Below are 27,198 nucleotides of genomic sequence, written 5' to 3'. Positions count from 1 at the left end.
TGGCTTAGTGAATGCTGAAGGATCAATGCCTCATGCGGTAAGTCATTAAGCCCCATTATTTCTGTAAAGGGAAACTCACCAGAGAACGCAAACCCAGACGTGTTACCAGCCAGACAGCAATGACCACTGGCTAAACGGGTTTCCACGCGTCAATATCAGAAATGCTGCAGAAGCATCCTTGGCTTGACGAAGCGGACGCAGCAGAAGGGAGCGAGAAACACAGAGTGCTGTAAGGACGAGGCGAAAGGAGCAAAGCGAGAGAGAAAAAAAACGAGCGGCCCCGAGAGAAAGGCTTAGTGATTGAAGCTTCAAGTTGATGAAAGTGGGTTCTGGCTTCTGCTGGCAGCGTAGGAATGAAACCTGTCGACATTTAAATGCATCTGTGGAAAAGAAGAGACCCCGAAGAGCTCTCCTGCTCCATCAACACCCTTTTGTTTGTTCCCAAACCTACTACTCCCAGTCTGAGCATGATGGGTGCCCGCCTCGCATGTCGATGAAGCAGAACGAATCCCTTCTAAACCGCGCGTCATCTCTCCTCTCGTCTACGTCCGTCGCTGCATGCTTACTGTTTTTTTATTTTTTATGTTACTTTCTTGGATGACTGATGACATTGAGGTGTTTGTAGAGTTTGGCAAAAGAAAAAAAGATGCTCCTTGAGTGAAATTGCGAATGTCATCTTCAGAAACTGGTTGTTTATTTATGCATTTAAAACAAAAAAAATAGACAAAGACAGTCAAACTTGTGTCTGCTGTTTCACTTTTCTTTTCAGAGTCATTTCAATAGGCTGTTGACACGCAGACATTCCTCTCAGGGCAAAGCGATGTCGTTGTCAAACATGTGCCACGTATGATGGGTGACACCGCTTAAAAATTCTGAATGTAAAGCAGAACAGAATCAATCGCGTTAAAGAAAACAAACCGCTGACACGGACACACTTGTACATCACGAACGAACGCCGCGGCCGAGTGGGTCAAGGTGGAAAGTGCGTGCGCTCGTCTGGATGGCGATCGGTCACACAGCCTGCGCATTGGACAGGGGGAATGAGCCTCTGTACATCACACTGAATAGAAAGCTGATACCGCTCAAGTGCTATTTTGCGCACGTTTGATTTTCACCCAACAAAGACTCACACACAAGCACACAAGGACGTGCGCTCCAATACACGAGCATAAAGAATCGGCACACGGTGATGGAAAGTACAACATTATAAAACATTTTTTTTTTCTTTTTCTTCTTAATCAAACATGACACAGAGAACACCTTTCAACGGTCTCTCGATGACATAAGGCATTGCGGCATCTGGAAATGATGTTCCAAGGAGCGTCCGAATGTCTGTCACAACGACAGAAACAGAGCGGCATTGTTCACGGCTGTGAAGAGAGCGGCGCTACGGAGCGCCCCCGTTTCTGACATCTGTCGGGCTTAACCGACGCTGCGCTCGGCTGCCCACCCAGACTCCTCCCAGAGTCTGCCAGGCTCACCAGTAAGCCAAGGACCTGACTGGCTGTGGAAATTGAGCCTGATGGTAATTGATCGCCCGAAACTTGTGTGCTTCAAATCGATGGAAGTTAGTAGCTAGTGAAAAAAAAGAGCACAGAAAAGACGTCGCCATCCATATTTGTCACAGCAGCCCTCTTCAAGGTCAGCTCGCTGGCAGCAGGCACAGCGCCGGAAGGGGGGGGGGGGGGGTGAAAAAGGCTGACAGAGAGAGAGAGAGAGAGAGAGAGGGGGGGAGGGGGGCTGACAGCTCAGCGGGGCCGATGGCTGGAGTACACATTGAGGGACGGGTGAGTAGGAGTCTGGTCTGCTGGTATTCAGGGGGCGTGGTCCATGGACGGTCCAGAGTCGTTGTCGTCAAAGCCTCGTGGGTTCACGGGGTCGGCCCTCGGCTCCGGTAGCCTGCGGAAAAAAAAACAGGAAAGTTAGACCTATTTCGCAGCAAAGTAGGTGTGTATATGTGGTTTTGAGACTTCAGTCTCTATTTCATGGGAGTTTTATTTCGTTTTGCTTGTGTCTTAGGGGAGGAAATCTTCCAACTAGGGAGTCATCAGAAGATAAATACACACTCATACCAACTGCTGTGAAGGAATTTGGCCAATTGTACCATTTCCCCCTAAAGACCCAATCCAGACGTTCATGGGAGCGAATGGCTTTTTTGTTCAGTGTTGAAGGAGCCTTAGATGACTGAAAGTCCTCCATTTCTCCCTCTTTCTCACAAACACCCTCTCACCACACACACACACACACACACACACACACACACACACACACACACACACACACACACACACACACACACACACACACACACACACACTATGGAAAGACAATTGTGAGACGCAATCAGCTTCAAATCAAGCCACGCCTTAAGTAGAAATCATCCGTTATGTCGGCTTTATATTAGCAGCTCTGCGGTGACAGAGACAAAGCGACCTGCAGCAAGCAGAGTCCGCCTGATGGATTCAATTTCACCGGAGAAGGTCCACACTAATCACATGCGCTAATTGTTGCGAGGGTGATGGAGCGCTGCTCCTCCCATCAGATGTCACGCTCCTCAGGAGCTTATTCCACTCAACCCTCCCTGCATCCTTCTTGTTAGGATCCCCCCCCCCCACCACACACACACACACGTCTACGGTGCACCGCTTTGCCAAACAGTATGCGTCAGCATGTTTTTCTCAAAACAGTACGTGGAAGCTGTTTAAGTCAATGAAATTCAATTTGCTTTAGAGCTATGTTATCTAATTTCACTGCCCAAATGTTTCTTTTAAGAATAATCATCTTACGACCTTGGACAGCCTGTTTGCATTCATATTTACGAATTTACAGTCATCCATCACAGGGAGAACCAACAAACATTATTCCGTTCAAATCTGTGCGGTCATACTTCTGTAGTGTTTTAAAGGGGAACAAGCTAAAAAAAATAAGCTGCTTCAAACTGTATAATAATGAATCGGCACTAAATGAGGTGAAGGAGCGGCTGTCAAAGTCAGTGTTTTATAACTTGACAAAGTCGAAATTGGACCATGAAGGCTTTAAACTCTTTGTTTGTCCGAACAGTCATTAAAATATCCATTCTGTGAATAAACAAGCGGTTTCAATCCTTCCGGATATATAGAACGTTTCTGTTTCTTTGTTCAATAATACACTCAATATAATTTTGATTAATAGCAGTGATATTCTGCTAACTCCATCTCCCGTCCCTCCCTCAAGCACACGTTACCCTCCGTCTGCTTCTTCGACCTACGTGCTTCGCCGCGCTTCTCTTTTCGCCTCAGTTTTATTCGGGGAGGATAAATCTGCACGTGGGTTGATGGGCTGTGAGTGTCTTTGAGGGCATTCCTGTCTGACACACTTCTGTTAGCAAAAACAAGGAGCTCCTTCCTTTCCCTTGCTGCACCTCCTTGAGGAACTCCCAACAAGGCACCTCGTCAAAGAGCAGCTTCTAATAAGTGCACTATCCCGCACGGCTGGAATAAAACATTCGAGGAACGGTTGGCATTTTAAAGTGGTCAAGTGGTCAAGTGAAAGACAACGCTGTCGTGCTTCAACAAAGCAGCAACAGTTTGCGCAATCACACACACACAAGCAACTTACTGCCCGCCAAAATAAATCAGCATGTGTAGATAAACACAAATGCACAGCTGGATAGTTACGCCATCTCTATACATTCAAGACATTAATTATTCAAAGGTGCTGCTCCCATTCAATTCCTCGGCATAGTTAGCGCTTGTATTTGTGTCATTTTAACGCAGCATTCAAATTGTCTGCAGCGTCACACCGTCTGTACACACTTTGCTGGGCCTCGCAGAGATCCCCTCCTGTCTGACAGGGGGGATCTCAAATATATGAGATCTTACAAATATATGTATGTCACAAAGCGAGGGCTGCACTATGGAGGCAAATAAACTATTTATATTCAAACGGTCCTCACTAAGCCTGACGACACATAGATATAAGTTATTTATTTCACCCGTAGGAAAAAAGGCCATTACGAGAGAGAGAGAGAGAGAGAGATTGTGGGTAAAAGACAGAGTGCAACAAAATGTCGGTGTGTGTGTGATAAATTCCCTCCAAGTTAAAGCCATTGCTTTCTTCTCTTTTTATGTCCATGTGTTCATCCTCCCTGGCCTGACCAGCAGAAGTAGATATATCTTTGTTTTGCTGTGTGTGTGTGTGTGTGTGTGTGTGTGTGTATCCTGACGACTGGGTTCTTTCCGCCCATTACTTATTCATGCGCTTTAATGCAGTCGATGTATTATTGAATAGGGCCGATCGTTGCCTCCTCCCCTTGGTGTGACCACGTCCTGCGGGCAGGGTTGAGCTGAGGGGCTGGGACGTCTGCTACAGAGCTCACTCACTGGGCTTCACATCCCGGCCAAGCCTTCTGTGTGTGTGTGTGTGTGTGTGTGTGGGAGAGAGATCAGATTTTAGATAGCACTCAGTGTGTTTACATGATGGTATATTTCGAATCTTTGCTTAGTCGGACTATGCTGTCTTTCGGGGGGAGGTGCTATTATCCCAATTTACATGGCAGTGAATAAATCGAATCATTGGCCGAAAGCATATCGTCATATCCGATACGATAGGTGGCGCTGTTTTCATTACAACTAGTTGTGATACACCCATTTCCGCTTGACCGCTTCACCACTACCAACAACAACCAACAGCATCAACATTACGAGAAAGATGGCGAGCGGAGAGCAAGGTGAAGCTACATCCCTCTACTACCTTTGCATGATGTTAATAGGAGCACAGCGAATGCGAATGGCGCTATTGGCTGATTTGATAACGGAGAGAAGACGCAAAAACGCAAAGTCCAGTTCCTTATCCGATTCACCGTTACATGCCGCAATAGTCGAACTATCAACTGGATCGGATCGAGTTATCCAGTCAGATTGTAGTCGGACCGCACAGTCGGACAAAGGTGTTTACATGAAACGGATAATTCGATTTCAGTCCGACTAAGCCAGTTATTCGAATCCATGTAACCACGCTGAGTGATAGACCAGAAAAAAGCCAATCTTACTAATGTCCCCTTTCAGATTGCGGGGGAAAGAATTCTCCAATTGCCCTAAAACGAACCCATCACTCACGGGAGGAAACCTCTGGCTCCCCATGAGGAAAACAGAAGGCTGGAGCGCGCAGGAAGCCGCCTAGACTTCCACTTTTGTCCCTCTCACTCTATTCTCTCTGGGAGATAGGAGGAGGGGGGAGGGAAGGGTCCTCGGCCCCCATTCGGTTTGAACTCCCTGCTCTTGGCAGCAGGAGCTGCAGGACTCCCAAGTCATCATTCGGAAACAGGAAGAGAAAAGGAAGAAACTGGGGGTATATGGATGACGCCGAGAGGACACCGTGCTGCTGGCAATAATCCTCAGGTGAAAGTCACCACTGTCGATTGCATTCGACAAGAGAGGTGATGGCGCATAAGTCACATAAGACTAATTTCTCAGGCCCTGGAGGCCTACGCGGTCCGGTCCAATGAGACAGGACACTAACTGGTACTGATCGAGCCCACGAGGACAGACCATACCCTCCACCCTCAGTGGAGCAAGTGCATACTGCCACTACTTAATGAGGCGATTCCTGCAGGAGGATTTAACACTATAAACAGCTTTACGACAAGAGAAGGCTGATGTGGAAAAACAGATCAAATCACTCCAAAATGGGAGTGAAGGAGAGAGTTAAAGGCTCGTAGAGTCTTAATGATGTGAGAAAGCAAAAGTGAAGATAAAAAACGGCTATGCTAAAAAAAAGCAGGAAAGATGTACTGCTATTAGGAGCACTTTACTTTTGCTGCACTAATGCTCTGCTGGATCTCACTGGCCATTGTCCTGGAAAGGTTTACATCTGCCATCTTGTCTGCCAACTTTCCCTCCCCTCTCCTCCGCAGATTTATGCCCTTTCGTGAAGTGACAGCGAGCTTAGGCGTAGCTACGGTACTTCCCAAAGTAGGCGCTGCTACTGCAGCAAATTACACTCTATGAAAAAACACAGCAAATTACAAACCCATTTCCTTTATGTGTCTATATATAGATAGAAAAAAACTTGTTTTGTGTGACTATTACAAATAATTCAATCTATGAAAAAAAGACAAATTGCCTATTTTAGACTTTTCTGTTGGGGTTAATAAGTATGTGTGGTGCCAAAACTCAGCCTGATGATACAAATGTACCTAATTTAGCAAAGGATGTAATAAAAACATTGTTATTCCTGCAGGCAGTTACTGTGTGTGTCTACACTTGTTTGTGTATTTCATCGGCATCTTCTTATTGCCCCAGCACCTGCCAACGATAGTCTTCAGTTGTGTGCAAACCGCTGCGTCGCTTGTAATATCTGCGGGCAGAACATCCAGCGGCTCCGCGTCTCCCGAGGATCTTCACCCGGGTTTTAATCTTATCTCAGCGACAGGACGTCAAGTGATGGAGTCTCCTGGCTCCGATGCACAAAGATGCCTCCTGCGGTACCCATGAGGCTCGTGTATAGATAACACATGACCAGAATGTAATGCACTCCATCATTTTGATTTCAAAATGCTCTACGACTTAATGACCGCCCTGACAATATTACTTTTTTTCTAAACCGCACTGACCGTGGCTCCTCACCTCATAATTCATGTTTATCCGAGCTTTGTTCTATAAAACAAAGATTAAACGCGTCCTTGGCTAACAAAACACTGCATGTGTAATTCACACTGGCCTCTTGTCTCGCTCTGACTGCTGGAGCTCTTTATTCTCTACTTGAGAACAGATATCAAGCACCACTGCAGCTGTTTCAAAATGCAGCTGCAGCCGCTTGTCACAAGCTGAAAAAAAAGAAAAGAACAAAGAAAAGCATGTTGATTCCTCTGTCGCTTACTGTACCCGCTATTTTTAGATTTGACTATTTTAGAATGAAAGTGGTCACTTTTGAAGCATGACTGGATCACAGACCTTTTGACGAGTTGCAACAAAAGTGGGATTTTTAGATGATTTGCAGACTAAAGCAACCAAGGCTTGTTGCTAGAACAACGCGCGGGAAAAAAATTGTGGGTAAGACAAATATTTCAAGTCACTTCTATAATAGGCTAATTCATCATGCAAATTGTTTCTTTGTCTTTAATAATTCACCTTACGTGGACTTCTGGCCTATATGTATTCCAAAGCCTGTGTACAACACGCCAGCTTCCTCTGTGAGGCAGAAAAAGAGAAGCTCAGCGAGTGTGACAGCAGTTTTCGAGGAGTGAGGACTCCATTAGGCCTGCGGGCAGGTGGCACCTGCTCTGCAGGTGAATGGCAGAAAGAATGGTTCACAGCTCGGATTTAATGACTCGCTGACAGACAGGATGATTAAATGATGCACAGGCATACATACGCACCGGCATATATATGACTTTGAAATGGACCAATGCGTGACGTGCTGTAACCTTGAAGGAGAACACATGGAGATGTTTTTATGTTGACTTTTTTTGTTTGCAAACTAAAAACTAAAAACATTTTTGGTTTGCTCAGATGTATCAACTAGAAAGCTGTTCGGCAACTTTTCTCCTCAAGCGAAAATTTCAACCGTGTCTAATGTTCTCAGATGCAGAAACACACACACCCACATGCTGTGCAAACATCACACACACACCCAGTAGGGATTCAGACTGCAATTTGCTTTGAGACAAAGAAAAAACAACCACAACACGATTCTTCCTCCACGTGCCGGGACTAGAATGTACACGGGTGTCAAAATTCCCAGGGGCGGTTTAATGATAAATCTGTAAAATTGCTTTATAGCCCGCATCCGTGCAGCGGCTCCTGTTGAGCCACAGTCGCAGCAGCATTGGCTTTGTTTACCAGTTGATTTATTTGGATGAGGAGATGCTTTTCGCCGGGAAATGTAACCATCAATATCCACGCTGACCACAGCACAACATTGAAAAAGAAATACCGTTTACTGGAATTTTATATCCAAGATGACAACTCGACACAGCGGGGGAGCAAATATTTTTCTGTCATTTCACATCAAGCGCAGATGCAGAATTCACAGCTGCATTCACATGGATTGAGTTATTGACGTCCTGATTCCCTGACCAAAGGGAGAGCCGACCGTCCTACGATGAATAGTCTCCACACACAGTGACAGTCCGCCTCTTTCAGAGTGGCTGCTCTGCTAATACTGTTCCTGTGGTGCTTCTATGCTGTTCCAAAGCCTTAATCAGTTCAGGGAGGAAATGGAGAGACGATGCACAGCACCAGACAATGCATCATGGCTGAAGGGACAGAGCTAGGGGAGGTTTAATATGTCTGCAAAGCAGCTTATTCATCAGAGCAAAATGGGAAAAGCAGCGATAAATCCATTTTATTGTCCGCCAGATGCATCGCCTCAAGTAGGCCCCATTCAAACTCATGTTAATGCATGCCGTTATTTTGAAATGTGCATCAGAAGGTGCTGCGCGTACCACTCAAAACCGAGGATTGCGTGTCGTGAACTCACTAGATGGTACACGTGTTATGCCTGGGACGCTTTCTCCTGCATACAGACGGCCAACGGCGAGGCGGAAAGGTCAGTGGAGCGGAGTGAAATACTGTGCTGATGTCCAGCCAATCAGAATAATCACACCGGTTCATCCGCGCTGGAGCAGGTGTGAGGGGTCAGATGAATATCATTTCCCTCCACGAGCCAATTTCCTACTCCACGTTGACACGGGCACCTGCCGTTAATCATACGGGGGAATTAATGCAGTGCCGATCAAACGAGAGCATTTTTCGTTTAGAGATTTAGCCATTTCTGCAGCAAAGGGGGCGATGGAGGAATTCATTGAGGAGAACTGCAGCAATCCCGTCCATGTAGCCCACAAAAGAAGAGCAGCTCATTAGATTGAATGTGAAAATTAAAGCTGGACATGACGATAGGCATGGTCACTTGCCTGTGGACCGTACTTCCTTTTAAGGCCCCACTCGCTGACATGCATTCGGATGGTCGATAATTATCCCGAATAGCGCACCGCTGTGTAGAAACAGGACTGTGCCCTCCATTTCCACAGCCAACACGCTGCTGGTGGCAAATGACATGGCGAGGGATGGGGTTAAGAAGATCCCTCAGGGGTGAGCAAGGAGGAGATAATGGAATCACCTAAATGGTTCCCTGCTGTATAACAAAGAGGGATGGGACATGTTGGAGGTATTCTGCTAAAAAGAGGTTTCTGGTATTATTCATCGGACATGCTCACAAATATGCAACGGTTCATTTTTAAAAACACAGCCGAAGCAATCGCCAAGAAAAGATGGGATTTCAGGATAAATGTCTCACTTTGGTCCACAACCACGGCCTACTCTGGTGGTATACGAGGCAAACGTTACCCTTTGGGGTCAAACCGAGCACAGTTCAAAGACTCCTGATGGTAGGTACAAGATCGAAAAGAATACTGGTTGCCAAAGGGCGAGAAAGGTTCTACAAACACTGATAAAAGCTTCAGTCGACCTAAACAGAAAAACTCCATCTTGCAACAACACAAATCTTATTTCTTGAGTGGCCGCCATCCTCTTCCAGTGCTACACAGAGTACCTAAGATCGCAAATAAAATAAAGAAATACATTTAGTCCTGCAATATGTATTAAATAATCATTTAATTAGTCGATACTAAAGCATGAGGAGTAAGTTGTGATTTCCACAACACAGCATCTCATAGGCGGTTTATTAGCGATAATCAGCACAACTTCAGGCCAAAAAGAGTGTGACATATTTCGATAGAAAGCAAAACGCTTTCATGTTGGCTTGGGGATAAAGCCTTTACATAAGTAGCAACGACGCCTTTTCGTTCTGCGCCACTCTGGGACCAAAATGTTATTTTATTTGCATGATTACTGGTAATCTAATAATATTGAAGGCGTCTCTGCAATTTCCCACAAAGCAACAGTGTAAAAAGCCTTAAAGCCTCAGAAGGAGGCTGGTGCTTGGTTACAACGTCCACCAAACACAGAAAAATTATTAACAAAGTGTTTTTGAGAAATAACTACAAATCGGAGGACTTTATTCTTATTTTGTTGCCCAGTTCCCTGTCTCCCCGCCCCCATCTTATCTCCTACTACTACTATCACGTTCTTTATCTTCCTCTTGTTCCTCTTGCATGCGATTAGGGATTTAATTCCCACATCTTAAATGCTTAAATGACCACTGCTGGATCCTCTGATTGAAGGCGATAACCTGTTTTGTCGGACCGGTTATGTTAGACTACTGACATCAGGCCTGCAGAACCTTCATTATTCAGACACAGCCGGGCTGATATTGCGTCATCATACCGGTCCCAGGTCCGGGCATATCGCACACTTGCCAAACGGAGGAGAATTTCCCTCTCCTTTAAATGCAGACTAAGTCTTTGGCTTAATTCTTTTTTTTTTTTCCTTGTATTCAATACTCCTTTGAAGTTTGAATCTAAGAATGAGAAAGCGAGAGGAAAACACATCGAAGCGATAAGCTTTTATCCGTCCTCCAGAAGGCACGCGGCATCCGCTTATAGGGAGACAATAGTGACCACCTATGCCGTCCCGACGCGCCCTTTACTTAAGATTTCTTTCCCCATTTCCTCTTTAATGACTTCAACACTGTGATTTTGTTTTCATGGTCCATACTCTTCACTTCATTATGCCCTGTTTCTCCCTTCAATAATGCCATGCCCCCCCCGTCTCCTTAGACACCATTGAGCCAGGGTTACTGAGGGGAGGGATTCTGATCCCTACAGTCAGTCGTGTGCCCACTGAGCTGGCTCCGTCCAACGGCCAGACAGCCATTATGAAGACTGGCTGGCTGGCGGCAGCAGCGCCGGCACGCTGGGCAGGCTGGCAGAGTTGCCCCCTGTTGCCTCTTTCAAAAAATACCCCCTTTCTCTAGCCGCAGAACGCCGGCGCCTCGGGAATCTGGATCGCTCCGGAGAGATTTTGAAACCAAGGGCTTGTTTGCGAACGGACTCCTCCTCGGTCGGTTGTGTCCCCCGTTCCGTTCGGAGAGATGTCAAGAGACGCATATGGCCAGGGACGGGGAGGAAGAGAGAAAATTAAAAAATACAACCACATTTAGAGTTGGAGAACAGGCGGGCGATTAGGCAAAGCCGTCTGTCACGTGAAAAGTTCCCCAGCCTGCATCCAAGCCCTCAGCGTGAAGGACACAAACCTGGGCTCCACACTGTCACAAGTCTCATCTCTGATAAAAGTCTCACATGCCTCGCCAGTACCTCCCGGCTCCTTCCTCTGCAGAATGTTAAACTGGCTGTGGAATAAAAGGGACTGCTTTTAGTGTGCAGCACAAACATTTTCCTATGGCAACAAATGGAAAGACGAACAGTCTGTGAGATGTGTTGTTATATTTCCGTAGAAGCGGCAGTTTGATGGAGCTCAGGATTGTAACACAGTGAAATACTGCGTGACACCTATTGTGTGCCCTAAAGCATCCTCTGAAATAGCAGTCGTAGAACGTCTGCCTTCTCCTGAAGGTGACGTGCCACTATTGGATTTAAATTTGTTTATAAGGGTCCAACCTTGAGATTTGGATCTTTATCTGTCACAAAAAGGTGAAGACAAGACATCGTTTCTATCTAATATGCAAATGTCTATCCATATTCGGACAGAAAAAAAAAAATCCAAAAGCAACAACCAATTGTCTGGTTCAAAAGAGAAACTCAGACGTGCGGAAAAAAAAGCAATTAATTTTCCGTTCACATCCCTCCCTTCACAGAGCAGCGCTGGATTAAGGTGATTCTGCAAAGTGCTCGCTAAATCTCCCGAGCTAGTTAAATCCCAAACCATCTCCTCAGCCCTCTCTCGCCGATACTATGAATCTACGTGGTGACGGGGCTCGTCGCTGAACTAACTATATAGGCCAGCCTTTGCACGCTGCCCCCCCCAACCAACAACGCCCCCCCCCCCCCCCCACTGGGGGAATAAGTGAGCAGAGCGACAGACTGTGGGACTGGCAGAGAGAAGAAGCCCTGACAACCGCCCCACTGAGCCCTGAGACATGTGCTGTGACGTAGGTGCTGTGTGCAACTCCTGAAGGGGGATATTTGCCAATGGGGTGTGTGTGTGTGTGTGTGTGTGTGTGTGTGCTGCTTCTGTGGTGACAGTTCATACCAAGGGCCAGAGGTCTCATGGGGCTTTGATTCATTGCCCATTGGCTTAGCCTGCCACTATCGTTCTGCTTCATCTCCACAAACCTGAAATCAAACCGGTAATTCCACCCGAAGGCTGACGCACTGTGTGGGTGTGTGTGTGTGTGGCTGGCTGGCTGAAGGGCACATAGTAGCTGAGACAGTGGGAGGAAAGGATCTGTGTATAAACGCATCCTCATTTCTATGTGGGGACACCGCTTCGTCCTTCCATCTTTCCACTAATTATCCTAACCGTGTGTGTGTAAAGTGTGTGTGTGTGTGTGTACGGTTTGTGCTTTTTCCAGAATTAAAAATGAATGTTTCTACACACTGTGACATCTTCTGAGGGCTTTTTTTTCCATCAGCATCCAATGCATGACAGTGTGGAGGAAAAAGTTTCTACATATCAAGTATGCCAAACCGCCTGGTGGATTTAACACGGAGGGCAGAAGTGTGTGTGTGTGTGTGTGTGTGTGTGTTTGTGCCTGAGTGAAAGTGCTTTCTTGATTTTATGAATTCTACCTTGTTCTTTGTAATCGCATTATTGTTTAACGCTCCTGCAATACGCCCTTGTAACACTCATATCAAGAAAGAATATTAAATTAAGACAGAGACAGACAGAGCAAGAGATAAAATGGAGAAAGTTTATAAATGGGTGTCATTTCCTGACAGATATAAGACAGGGGACGAGGCGCCCTAATTGCTTGGTGTCCTTTTAGTACAGTATGTCCTCTGCCTTACCAGTCCAGGCCTTTCCCCAAATGCAAAAAGATCAAACCTCACAAGCACCCTTGTGCTCAGCCTCAAACGCGCATCATGACCTCATGCCAATTAGTAAGAGGCCGATGGGTACGGAGACTCCTGGCATCCGGCCGAGGAACCCCGACTCTTCCACTAGTGCCGACATGTCGTTAAAAGGTTTTTTTTGACTGTATCAAACACACAAATTGCGTAATAAATCTAATGAGGTAATGTATGAATCATCTATGATATAAGTAATAGTCGTGACCTCTTTCTTTAGGGATTGTCGGTCAAATCTATATAAAAAAATTCAATATATACATACATAAAACACACTGCTAATGAATCACAGAATTGGATCTAGAAGGTAACTTCATACAGCAGATTTGTATCTCGCCAGATGTGCTTCGACATTTGACTGAGAGAAAAAAAAAGAAAAAGGAAAATCACAACATCTGCACCTTCAATGTAGCACTCCGATATGAGCCACCTGCCAACAGTCTACATCACTGCGCTTCCTCCGTCACTTTCCTCGCACTCTCTCTTTGTCGCTTTCTTCTTTTCGAATAATTGGACCGACCGACAACCACACACACACACACACACACACACACACGCACACACGCACACACACACACACACACACACGTTTCACATTTGGAATTATATATTTCCGATACCCAATCCCCTTTGCTTCCTCTTAACCGAACAGACAAACCGCAAACGCGTCTTTGGCAACGAGATTATTAGACAGCTAGAGGAGTCTGGGTAGGTAATTTAATGAGCAGGTGCCGGCCAGAAATAACAATGAACAAGTCGGGCTGAGAGGAAGGGAGTGCAGCACGTGGAAACTGTTCTGTATTCATAAATAATCAAGTAGATAGCAACACATCAGCACACTTTACGATGTGACATGAGTCTGACATGTTCCGCCTGATTTTACAGTTAAAGATAGTAAATTCATGCAAGAAAAGTGTGTGGCTTCTCAGTCTTGGCAACACAGTAGGGCTGCATTTCAGATCGGACAAGGTTATCAGGAAGGGTATTTGTTGGAGCGGATATATCAAAAATATAGACTGCTGGATGATTTGAAACGCTCATAGCAGGAAGCCGTGTGAAGGGCACCATCAGAGACTAACCCGGTTGTTGCAGTCTTGTGCACCGGAGCTTTGTGAAATATTATTTGTCACACGCATTTTCATTTTTCATGCTTTTCCCATCTGAATGAGCAACGTACCCGGGAAGCTTTCCATAGTTTTGCGGTTTCATCCTCAGCAGTGCCCCCCCCCTCCCAGCTTTCTTGGTGGATCTGAAAGATGTCTCTACCGGCTGCACTTGGCTGCTTTCACCGTACCTGCACTATCATTTCATACTTGATTCTCAATGTATTGTGTAGTACTGTTTTTCATAGCATTTGTCTTTAATACTAGTAGCCCATTACTTTGTGGTAAACATTTGCTAAAGCTTTTGCCATTCTTTAAGGCAAGTTAATGAAATATGACAGAGCCATGCTTGTTAAACTGCTGATTCTTTTATCAGCTTGACAATGACAGCAGAATAAAGCAAATGATCATTCCTTTTCTAAAAAAGGTAAAGGGTCAGTATACGGACACTGAAGCACAGCATTGCACACATACAACAACAATAGTGGCAGTGGGAATGGAAGGGAAAATCAACAACAGTAACAAACTATTAACAACTAAAAAGCCAGTAGCGGTTCCACTGCAGCTCTACAGAAATTCAAAATCCTGAAATGCGTAAAACTTTTTAGGTTTCAGTCAAATCCAAAATCGAAACAAGCCATTTCTGTTTGAAAATACATTCACACCTTTCATGTTTGGCAAAGACATATCCCTAACAGTCTGATCTCGTTAGCATTTCGACATGCCGATACACAGTCATGAGGCGTACTTGCCACTTTAACAGGATTTTCAATTAGACCTCTTCCGTTTCCCAACTTGCTCTTTGAACCATCATATTGAGCTGGAAGGTTTGGATGGAATCTTTTGGCTCGAACATGAAATAAAAATGAGAATGATGGGCTGCCATAGCACACATTTCCTCATTTAAGTAGAAACAAATAACTGCCATTAGTCATCACAAGTGACAAAAACACCCACTTATTTCGTTCACGTCGACTCCTCTGCACACGCCCCTTTCCAAATACTTTGACGTGTCATGCTACACACGAGCGCCCACACAAACAAACTGAAAATAAAGACTTGTGCATGAGGCATGAATTATGCATGCTTATATAGTCTCTTATCTGAATGCGCGTCTGTATTTGGGGTGTGTGATTTGCATTCATTTTGGGACCTTCGACCCGCTCCTGTCGAATGGTGAAGAAGCGGGAAGGAGGGAGAGAGAAAGAGAATATGCAAAGATATTCCAAAGAAGAGAGAAAATAAAGAAGTATACACACACACACACACACACACATATATAGAGCGAGAGTGACACGGAGCGAGAGAGGGAGAATGTATAAAGGAAGCAGTTCAAGTACAGTAATAAAAGCAGCAGATGCATCTATTGCATCCATCTGCAATATTGTAAATTATTAAATGGGGGCATGTTGAGACACAAAAAAAACACAAACATTGAAAGGGATTAAGTCCAAAGGGCCAGTAGTGGCTCCATTTGTAGGCACCAAAGTACATTTTTCACAAGAGGCGCTGCATCGCTCTCTGTCCCGTGTCTCCCGGCTTTCACTCATCTATTTGACCCGACGAAGGGCACGCACCTCACTCAGGCTGACAGTTGAGACGTGTCCCAAAGTGTCTCCTCCCCCGTCCCCTCAGCCCGCGTGTTCATGTGAATGCGCGCTGATGGAAGGCCGGTGTGCGGCATTCAGTCAGGGAGACAGAGCGAGCAGTTTGCCACACAGCGCGCGCCTCGGTCAGCCAGCAAGAGCTTAGAGAAAACGTAAAGCTCAAGTATGAAATGTATATAGTTACGTCAGAAAGAGTCTTCAAAACCGAATGAGGGTAGAGCACATTGGTTATGTGTAGATGCAATTTGTAAAGTGAAAAGAATACGGAAGGAAATGAAGAGACAGCGTCTGCCCACTTTCAAGCTCTGTGTGTGTGTGTGTTTATGTGTTTCCAGGCCCGGCATGCATGATAAAGCGAGAGAAACAGGGGAGAGGAACTCTTGAGATACGGCGTCTGGTGAGTGATCGATTAGAGCAATGAATAGAGGGACCTCCCATTGTAATTAGAAGGGCTCGGCTTCCCAGCAGGCTTTACCATTTTAGCCTGATTACACTGTGATTTATACGCCAAGACGACCTCCATCACTCTTTCTAAGCAAACTTGCCGCGTGCCGCAAAGCTTTACCATTTCTTGATTTGGATGTCATTTTCTTCTTATAGATTTACTGATCATGAGGCAGGTATGAAGTCAGAAACAAACCAGGCTCTCAGCTGAAGCTTTGGAGCTCTACGCGCTTGTTTTGTATGTTCAGGTGAACACATACAAAGGCTGTCAAACACAGCTCTCATATTTCTCGGATGCCGGTTATTTTTGCCTATTTAGATCGCTTCATTTTATATGTATGCATTTTGATAACATTTGACGATTCTCCCCTATTCTCTTACATAGTTGTAGCTTTCTTTCTACCCGGGTGCCATGCTTTTATACAGCAGGCTCTGGGATTTCACAGACATGAAGTCCGTATTTCTTCTATTTAAATTATTTCTCCCTGCAAATAAAATAAACCTGACGTGGATAAAAAAAGGCAGATTTTCAAAACAAACTCAAGAGGGAAGCAGGTGCAAAACACGCTCACACAGATGGGCCCCTTATAAAAGACACGCAGCCACTGCTCATGCATTTATCCTTCTACCTGCACTGCATAGCAGTAAACCTTTTATATAAACGTCTTCTTTGGGAGATATTTGAAGTAATTGTCAAGCTTTCTTGTAAAAACAAGGATTGCATGGGATACAGAGCTTTTTAAGTCACCATACATTAAAATAATCTGCGCTTTCTACTACATCTTCCCAAAAGGTGTCGGCGAGACAGAGCGCTAATGGGATCAGGAAGAGCTCGTGGCGGAGATGCAGAAAGTCACAGCAAGTTAGGATTTACCGTTGTAGAATATCATTCATGCGTTTTGCTGAGAATGAGGGGAAAATAAAATGTTATAACAGATTCAGGGTTCCCATTTTCATTGCTAATCTCTATAAACTTAGAATGACACATGACGAAAACACAAGGGAAGCTATGGGAAGCCAAGAAAGCTCTACCTTTGACAGGACATCAAGATCATAGCGCTTCCAAAAAGACTGCACTGCTTTTATTGGTGGAGTTTTATCGGGCACGGGTTTCGCTTTTGTTTGGTTTCTGTGATACTGAACTAGCATTCATCATACGTGTAGCAGGGAGCCAAATCAACACTTAGCCAGGCTAATATTCTAACATGCAAACGGTTGTGTGGAGAAAGCATTTGTCGGTGTTAGTTGCTATTAAGATGCACACCAGTGGGTTGTGCCATGTGTTATTAGGAATAGTCACGGTCACATCGGCAGCAGTGCAAACGGCCGCACTGTAACTACACACACACACACACAAAATATACTAAATTATGTCAGCAAAGATATTTCCTTTTCTTTCTGAGAGCAGTCAGTCAATAAAAACCTCACACAATACACCAAATGTACATACATTAGCTCCAGTAGCAATTCGATGTTTGTTTGTGGGAAATAAAAATGAGAACGAGAATCATTCATTTGGTTTTTCTGAGGCCGTGTGCCGGGTCTGCTAGGCACACAAGTGCCATTGTTGTTCGTTCTGTGTCCATAATCATGTCTTTCAAAAAGTGTGGGGGAGACAGTCATAAGTAATTAGAGTTATAAGTGGCCAATAATTATTATTCTTTGAGTGACAGCCAAAACCTGGGCGGTGGCACGATTAGAAATATTTTGCTCGAAGGTTAAGGTAATCTGTGTTTGTTGCCAGGAAACCAAAAAAGACAGAAATACTACAACGTGTCTATTAAAAAAATATATATATATTCTGAAACAGTGTCCCACTGTCTTTGCTTCCATTTCGTCCTTATGCAGAAGAAGAACTCAGGAGGCAACATTAGAGTGCAGTCACGAGCCTGTCCTCCCCAGACTTAATTTGTGTGTGTTTGTGTGCGCCTGTGTGGGTGTGAAGATGGCAGGAGACCCTCTCCTCTTTTAATCATTAATTAAGCGACTTCTGAGGCACCACAATCCATGTCTGGAAGCAAATCAATTGGTAAGCGTCGACTTTGAGAGAGAGAGAGGTATACAATGATAGTCACGAGTTAACGTCCAACATTTAATCATTACTCTTCTAATTAAGTTGATTTAATTAACCAGACAAACTAAATGTTTTAAAACGGCACAAGTTAATTGCATGACCTAAATGTTCTGGTTTCCCAGGTGGGCCTATTCAAGCATACAAATAAAGCGACACACAGGTAGGACAAGAAGGAGAAGTTGCAAAGGAGGCGAGAGGGTTTAAACCGAGCAAGGCAAGCAAAATGTGCAATCCATCACATTAGAGGCAGCGCTGAGACGGTTGGGCTAAGGGGAGTAAAACAAGATTTATATTCAGAGAAGGACAAATCTTGGCAGGCATGGCCGAGCCATGTTAAGGGGCTCGGGGGAGGGGGGGGGGGATCGTATTGATGAGGAAACTCCGGGAAAGATGCGGGTTGGGTGCAGGATTGCTGTCCTATGGGGATCGACAGCGGCGATATGAGCTCAGACACCGGATTAGAGTTTCTGCTTCATAATCAATTTGATGTCTGGGTCCCACTCCATACAACCCAAAACAACCACTCCTAGCTTGATCCCCCTATATGTGCATCCTTCTGCTCAGTCTGTATTTCTTTTCACCCTTTGTTTGCTTCCCCTTCAAAACTTAAGCCCTTTAATCTCTACTGCTCAGCCGCTGTAATAAACTCACACGAGAACGGTCCAGAATTTCTTAATATAGATTTCCTCCAAACACCAAAACTTAATTTCTCGCACATCCTACAGAGTACAAAATGTGTCGCCACAGTAGATTGTGCACTCACTGCACTCAGAGTAATTATCAGCGTGCGCGTGGGTGTGTGTGTGTGCGGTCGTGTGGAGGCATGTAACAGTATAGGTTAACCTTGACCAAGGGCAAACTATTAGCTCGATCTCACCCTTGGGTCCAAGCTCGCTGCCATCTGCTCATAATACCGGCTGACCAATCAATAACATTTTACATGTTGGCCCCGGCGCACCAGACATGGTGCTGATGGAAAGAATAGTCCAAAAGCAGAAATAGACTACATTGTTATCCATGAGAGGTTTATCTCGTAGCAGACGGGATCATGCGTTTTTATCCGGCATTCATCTTGTCTTATCTCATCGAATTGAGTCTCACAGAAACTGCAGTTGTTCTCTCGGAGGACGTCTGTGCAAGCATTTGCAGAAGGTTTGTATGCGTCGGCAGCGGGGAGGAGTAGCTACTTTGAGATGAAAGCCCAGAGGGACGGCCAGGAGGGGAGGCAGAGACAGCAGGTGGTGCTAGGAGCGCTGCTGGAACCGGGTGGTGGAGGAGGCGCAGACGGTTTTCAGCGTCAACAGATCAATAGGCGTGAGACCGGGAGACATACTATCAGTTTACGAATGTCTGACATGGACACATCTAAAAAAAGGTTGAGGATGCAGCCGGGGACAAATTATGGACCAAAACTAATCGTAAAAAAAAAAATAATATATCTGCTTCTGTCCAGTCCGGCTCCTCGACCTCTTTTACACGCACCTGCAGGCACACGTCATCAGCAGTGGCGAATGGAAATACTTTGCTGTATCGAAGGGTGTGACGCACACACTACGGACAGAAACACACTGTCTGTTATCGGAGAAGGCAGACGGTCACACACTCTCTCTCTCTCACACACACACACACACACACACACACACACACACACACACACACACACACACACACACACACACACACACACACACACACGCTACTAATTGCCTTGCTGGGGCATTACCGTGGCAGGCTTGATGCGCACATGTGACTCCGTGTCCGTGGTGAGCTTGTGAGTTGTTTTAATGAGTAATAAAAAGATGTGGAGGGACTTGGAAGGTGTGTGTTTGAATGTGTGTGTGTTTGTGTGTCAAACTCTGCTGTCGTGAAAGGGCGAAAATGAATCAATCTGGCGGGCTTACCTTGGCATAGCTTCAATGTCCCGCTGAAAAAGAGGAGGGAAAAAGAGAGTGTGTTTAAAATCTTCCTGCAGGATAACAAATAAGCAAGTAAACAGAATTTACATCAACCAGGTTGTGCATCTGGTGTGGTTCTTAATCGGACCAAATCATTTTCATTTCCATCCACCACTCGTGCCCATGCATGTTCATGAGCTTTAAAAAAAAAAAAAAAGAGCAGTCTGGAACAAAGCACCAAATGTTTAATTGTAATTGGGGCTTAAAAGATCTTTTCTCATGTAGAAATGATGGACGCGATTCGTCGAGAGCCAGGATGTGACGGCTACACCAACCTGCAGCATATTCATGTGCCAAATGAATTCAGATTCTGTCTACAAGATGTAAATGCATTATTTCGCGCGGCCTCCCAGTGACACCAGTTTGTTTAGCGGCTTGAACCTTCTGCACCAGTATCAATGCACTACACTTGAAATTGGTGTCATGTGCAACAGTCTCACTACTTTTCACACCACTCGTAATCTCAATTGGTTTATCTTCAGTAAAGAGGACTTGGAGCACCAGACAGTCTCTTTTTCTTATCTTCTCTTTTCATATTTCACCCCGGCAGTGACCGTCGTGTAGCTCTGGACCTCAACTACCGACGCCAAGATGGCTGCGGCAGAAAGGGACTTTGACACTGTGTAATTTACAGCGCCTCGTGCGCTGTGGCTTCCTGGCAGCGCAGCAGATGAGCTGACGAGCACTGGCTGGCTGTCTGCCTCACCGACTAAGATTTGGCTTTAAATTTAATCAGCTCCAGAGCTGGACAAATGGTGTACTTTCAAATATTGGAACTCGGTCAGATTCTGCTTGGTTTACCGCGTCAAACACTTAAATAGACTCAAAAGTAAATTTGGGAAATTGGGAGTGCAAAGCTTACAAATCGCCAGAGAAGCTTGCAACTGGTGGCTGCGAGGCTGCCTTTCTTTCTCTTTGCTTGGTTGGTGTACTGAGTTGTCATCAGATGATTGCTAACAGCGGCAGATGCAAAGAGATGCAAAAAGAACGACACAGAAAAAAAAAAAAAAAAAATCGAATAGTGTAAGTGTGCTATCAAAACCCATGATGTTGCCGGGTAAAATCATTTCAGTAGATTTCACATTTACATTTTATTCGTCCTCTCAGTCGGAGAAGCAATCAAGTGGACTGTACGTGGGATTTAATGAATCAAAAGGTTCTAACTATTCTGAGTAATAATACACTACGGAAACATGTTTGCGTCTATCATTTTTTTAAATCAATTTCCCTTTAGAGGCCAAAATCAACAAGGGATTCGACCTTATATGGAGTTGATTTATAATGACTTTGTAAGCTATAGAATGATTCATACGGACTAATCAATCCTAGTAATCAGATGGAATCAAATGGTATTGTTGATGATATAAGCCCCAAAAAGCATTTGTCTTGTTGCAATTGATTACATGCAACACGAGTTCATCTAAATTATTTTATGGATGTAAATGTTGAATTAGTACAATGCACAATGGATTTCTTTTGCATTATGAATTCCATTCATAAATGGAATGTCAGTGCCTTTTCTTCATTTAGAGTATTTTAGTGCCCCTTGCTCACAGAATTGGAAGAAATTTGCTTTTAGAAAGAAACTGACGGCTTGCAGCACCATGGGAATAAAAACAGCTGAATAATACTTGATGAAACATTTGTTACATCATTCAAGTGGCCAGAGGCTGTTCATTCCATAATGTGCACATCTCAAACTCTCCACGTCCCTGTAAGAACAACCCGGACTTGAGAGTCATCCAACTAAGCAACATGAAGCTGCTCCCTTCAAAACAATATCAACTTGATGCAATATGTGCCCTTGATCTGTTTGAATGCAGCCTGGATAGATTTTAAAAGGGGTGCCGCTAGCTCCCCAAAAAAGGAAATCTGCTGGATCACAGCAAAAATAGAAAACGGCTGTTCACAATTAAATTAAGGTATATTGGTGTAATAAGCTTGGCTTATTCGGTTTTTAATATACTCGGCAACGATCTATAATAAATGCCTTTCATAATAAGCAATTAGTACAGTCATAATATCAGACGAGTAGAAAATAGTCAGTATATCATGAAATTAATATCGTTGGATGGCTTCATTAGTGGTCCATTAAAGCAAATTAGGGTTTCCAATCAGCCTTATGAATATATATATATATAAATAAATATAGTTATTTCAGGGGTGAGCGGCCCCTTTAATACGATGCAATTTCACACAATTTTTATCTTAACCGCATTCAAAGTCCATCCACTGCAAACAAACCAAACATTTAACCCGGGTCACCCCTGAGACGGGGTCGGGTCACTGGTGCAGACTCCCAATGCCTGACTGATGAGACAGCTTGGCTTTGTTTTCTTTATGCACTGGCTGAGTCCCAGTCAGGCAGAACCACTATTTCCTGCCCAGTGAGGTATACGTTTCTTGTATATGTTTAATTACTGTACAGTCATCAGTGAATGCTCAGGTAAACAAACGGTATGGGTGTACATACGAGGGCCTACTGGCACTTTTTAATGAAAACTTTGCGAGCGAGTATTTTGATAAATGGACTGACAAGAGCTGCTTAATGTATTTTCCCTCTGGCTCCCGCTGATTGGATAATTTTCTGAATGTTTTTCTCATCCTTGATGACCCTCTTTGTGTGTGTATGTGTGTGTCTACACTTATGTGTTCCTGTGCATGCAATAAAAGAACAACAAGGGATTATTAAACTGAACCAGCAACAATTTGTTTGTTTGACCCCGAGCCCAAAGGCTCACATCAATTATGTGGTTTATTCTTTGGAGAGGGGAGAAAGGAAGGGAGTTTATGAAGGTGAGAAAATCTGTCACGGAGCTGCGGTGGGTGAGCCTGACGCAACAATTGCTTTTCTGACTTCAGCTCAAAAGCTGCTGGTCCTTTCTTCTCTTGGACAGATGAAGACATCACCTCAAACACCTCCAATTTGTTTCAATTTTGAACAAAGCAATTAGCAAAACAATTATTCATAGAAAAAAGTAGTCACGGAGAGGGAACGCTCTGCAAAGTTCAGCGGAACTGCAGTAAAGAGGCAAGTGAATGATTGCAGTTCAGCGTACCATCTGTAGACACTGCAGCTATGAGACGGACGGACTAACAGTGATAGATCGAGGGAGCCGGCGGGAGGATTAATGGCAGAGCCGGTCGTTCTCTGGAAACAAAAAAAAAAAAAACCTCTGCACATCACAATTGTTTTAACGGAGGACGGAATGTCTGCAGGTGTTGTTGCGCTCAGGGCAACTCGATGCAACGACTGTTTTTACTGCGCATACAACTAACCTCAATTTCACTTGGAACATTTAAAAAGACACAACCCGCTGCACAAGTACTGCATTAGCAACATCTCTACAGCTGCACATACTTCTCCCGTGACCATACATTTGTGAATAACGCTGCCCACTCCAGCCACAACGAACACACAAGACCAAACGGGGTAAGAATCAGCATTCAATTAAGGGGCCTTAATGAACTCGGTCCGCCATGGATTCATCTCTCAGCTGGAAAAAGCAATCTGCACAGCACCATTACGGCAGTCTCCCTGGTCCTGTACAGCGTCACCTGGGAACACTCAAGCCTCCTTTTCCTGAATGTGGGGATAGAGAGTGACAAATGGGCTGATGGGGTATTTAAATTTGAGATGTTTACGCAGCAAAAACCTCCACTTCAATGTGCAAACAGGAGAAGAGAGAAGCATGAAAAGACTGTGGGAACTTGCGTGTAAATGTATGAATTGCACAAGTACCTTGCTTTGACTCAGGGGCGAGTATTAAAAATAGACAAGGACAGTGTAGCCAGCTGCTGTGTGTATAGCCGTAGAATGCAGCCAAAAGGACAACCGCGGTCAGATTTATTCCTCATTAGTCTACGGCCCGAGATTAATGTTCATCCAACTACCCGAATCACACTGACGCAGCGGGCTTTATGAAAGGAAGACTCCCTTTCTCTGCATGAACACAATTCTTGCAGGATGAATACAGCCGGCCTCGGCTTTCATTTGGAACCAAACTGTGTATAGTGGCACCTGTTCACCGTATTCATTTTTGCCATAATGACCATTCAGCAGATGCCACGGTCGTTAGAAATAGTAATAGATAGTCCTTTAAGTTAAAAGGCCTGGATTCAAACGTTCTTTGCTGCATTCAACCACCCTGCTCGGGTGTCTCTGAGCAAGGCACATGGTTATGCGAGGCCACACAACAAGCAGATTACGATAATAACCGAGGTTCCACAGACTACGCAATGGTAGAAATGATAAATAATAACCACATCGACAGCGCGTGCACTGTTAAGTTGGATGCACATCAGTTACATAACAGCTTGCAACCGGCTGACAAACTGCTTTTAATTGTTTATCGACGAGTCAGTTGATCCCTCTTTTACAAGGCTGCCCTCACGAACAACTTTTGGCTCGGGACCTCTCTGCTTAAAGTTAGCCTTGATTAAGCATTGACCCGGTTTGGTTCGTCTCAGCAGACCTTGTCATGTGATGCAGCTTCGATTAGTTGCCGTTCTTCGCTTTTCTAGTTTATAAGAAGAATCTGCACAGGCTTCTTTCTCTCTAATCTAAAACCCGCACGAGGTACAAGATTTGAAAATAATGCCGCCGCATTGTTATGATCGTCATGCCCGAGGGAGCAAAGCAGCGCCACGCGTCAACCGCCACACGATCTCATGGGGAAGCAGAGTTAAACAAAGCGGAAAGTAAAACGGCACCACAAATTACTAGAGAAAAGCTTAGCAGAGAAAAAAGACAACAGCAGAAGGCTAAACGAGTGGGGGGTAGAATGGCTCGGGGGTAGCGGCCAACGTTAGACGTTAATCGACTATTCCTCAGCGAGAGCAAGAGGTGAGATCTTAAATCAGACGCCAGTAGAAGGCAAGCTAACGTTAGCCTCAAGGAGTAGAGCGTTTACCGTCGCTTAGAATCCCAGGAAGCTTTCAACCCCTAAAAAGAAATTGAACATTTTTTGAAATTATAGCGGCAGCGAGCAGTTAGGGAGATTACCAGATAATCTGGGCCGGACTTCAATACCATCACGGTCCTGGACCGTCTTTCTCAGCCGACTGTCGGGGGATTTACTGGCGTTAAATTTGCCCCAAACTCCCACAGTCGGAGCCTTAGACTGCAGTTACTCACTTCCCAGTTCTAAACCAACCTCCACCTCTGAATCCGTCGATTTTCAAAAGAAAAACACAGATTGAAACTGGACTGAAAAAATCACATTGATTACCATTCAGATTTAGGACCACTTGTACTGACGGAGACTGTAATTGTGTAAAGCCATCAGTCTGACACTAACGGTGAAATAGCGGAGCCGAATCTCACCGGCACTCTGTGGGCTGGTAGTGGTCCGAGGGCCTCTGCTGCCATCGCGGGACCCATCGCCTCCGCCTGTTCCAGCAGGCACAGCTGGTGCGTGATCTCGGCCATCTCCTCCTGCAGGAGCTCGGTCTGGAGGGAGATCTCCGCGATTTTCTCCGCAGCGGACGCCGTCAGGAAGGCCTCTTTGAGGTCCACCAGGTGGAGGGTCCTCTTCTCTTCCAGACGCACCAGTTTGCGGAGCTCATCAAACTGACTGTTCACGTAGGCCTCCAGCTCCTCCGTTGACATCTGAGGTGTGTAGACGAGGGAGCGACAGGAAGAGATATGAATTAGTCAGTCAGATGCAAAAATGGAGAAATACGAAATCAATTGAGGTTTTACTTTAAATATGGGAATACTACTTTAACAAGCCCACTGGTCTCTGCATGCAGGACCTAATTGATGGCACGAAGAAAAGCATGGAGCAAACCCCCTGCAAGTAAACTCCATGCATCCCATCTGTAGATAGAGGCCTCAGAGACTCATCCACGAAGGCAAGCCATCTGTTTGGCTTTCAGGGCAACCAAACTGCTCACTGAGACACCTTTTCCACCCATTTCCCTGACGGAGCGCTCTTTGGCTACGACTCGTTACGTGAAAACATCTCAATAAACAATTTGCCAACCTACAGTCACTGCCACCGAGGTGGTTCCGCCTCCAACGCCGTGAGGTAAAAGCCCCAAAGCCTCTTGTCGTGATCTCCGCTCCTGAATATGTTATTATCGCTTTAATCTATGAACATCAGCTGCTCCGGTCTCTCATCTTCCCTTGAGCAGAACTTCACTCTCTTCCTTTCCATCTATTTTATCTTGTTTGCCCTCAGCCTTCCTCTCTCCAGTGAAGCACAGAATCATCAGTCTTTACTGGGGTTGGCAGCGCCACGGACCCAGGGGCCCCACAGTTCCATCATGTTCGTGCCATTTCTGCACAAGCAATCAGATTTACCAAATTGGCCATTAAACCAAGCGCAAGAGGTAACACTTTTAATTTACTTTCTTTGTATGAGCGGTGGGGAAATTATATGTACATTGTTCATTCGGAATCAGACAGAGACTTAGTTAGGAGCTGATTGGAGAGCAAGAGTGCTGTTTTTTTTTATCTCAACAAAATCAATATCCTGAATATATGTCTGAATAATTAGGAACGATAGACTACAACTGTGTTGGACTAGCAGCATGTCCCATTCCTTGTATAGATACGCTGGAAGTGAAATGCGTATGTGAAAGAACCATATAGAGAAATAGTAGAAAGAGACCACAAATACGCTCAAATTACTTACAATATAGCCTGATCAAATCTCCTATGAACTCATCAATTCAAAACGTATGCATTTAACACTTAAAAAACCCATTCACAAAATAACAAGGCCTACACTACATCATTTCGTAGGGAGATGATAATTCAGTGGTTGATCTGTCGCTCATGTTTTGATAACGCAGACGTCTTTTGCTCGAAGATGGCTCCGATTTGGGTGTCACTGATGGATCTATATTTTTAATATTTAAGTCGAATTCCCCTGAAAATCCAAGTTCACCTTTCAAATATACATTTTCAAAAAGCTTTAAGAAGGAATTTTTTCATCATAAGTTTACCAAGTGTAATGTGAATGTGCATGTTTAAGAAATATATCTACAGTATGAACTCAATAAAAAATATTCTATTTATTATCACTGATCACGCAGAGCTCATGAATTTCACATAACATACAGCCTATTTTGTGGTGACACCAGGTTTCAGGGATTGGAA

The 27,198-nt window shown here is 44.7% G+C and overlaps 1 protein-coding gene across 2 annotated transcripts in view; it reads right to left on the bottom strand.

Annotated features, from left to right (window-relative positions):
• Window positions 1-672: 672 nt before the first annotated feature.
• trim44 (tripartite motif containing 44) overlaps window positions 673-27,198 on the bottom strand; it is a 33,378-nt gene continuing 6,852 nt past the window's right edge. For both annotated transcript variants that reach the window (XM_040163176.2, XM_040163175.2), the window contains exons 4-6: window positions 25,417-25,701; window positions 20,037-20,059; window positions 673-1,899 (exon numbers count right to left, since the gene is read on the bottom strand). In XM_040163176.2, coding sequence (XP_040019110.1) covers window positions 1,815-1,899; window positions 20,037-20,059; window positions 25,417-25,701 — 393 coding nt within the window. In that variant the 3' untranslated portion in view covers window positions 673-1,814. The remainder of the gene's footprint in view (window positions 1,900-20,036; window positions 20,060-25,416; window positions 25,702-27,198) is intronic.

The sequence above is a fragment of the Gasterosteus aculeatus genome, chromosome X, assembly GCF_964276395.1.
Source record: "Gasterosteus aculeatus chromosome X, fGasAcu3.hap1.1, whole genome shotgun sequence".
NCBI lineage: Eukaryota > Metazoa > Chordata > Actinopteri > Perciformes > Gasterosteidae > Gasterosteus > Gasterosteus aculeatus.
This window is presented reverse-complemented; position numbering and strand designations above follow the sequence as displayed.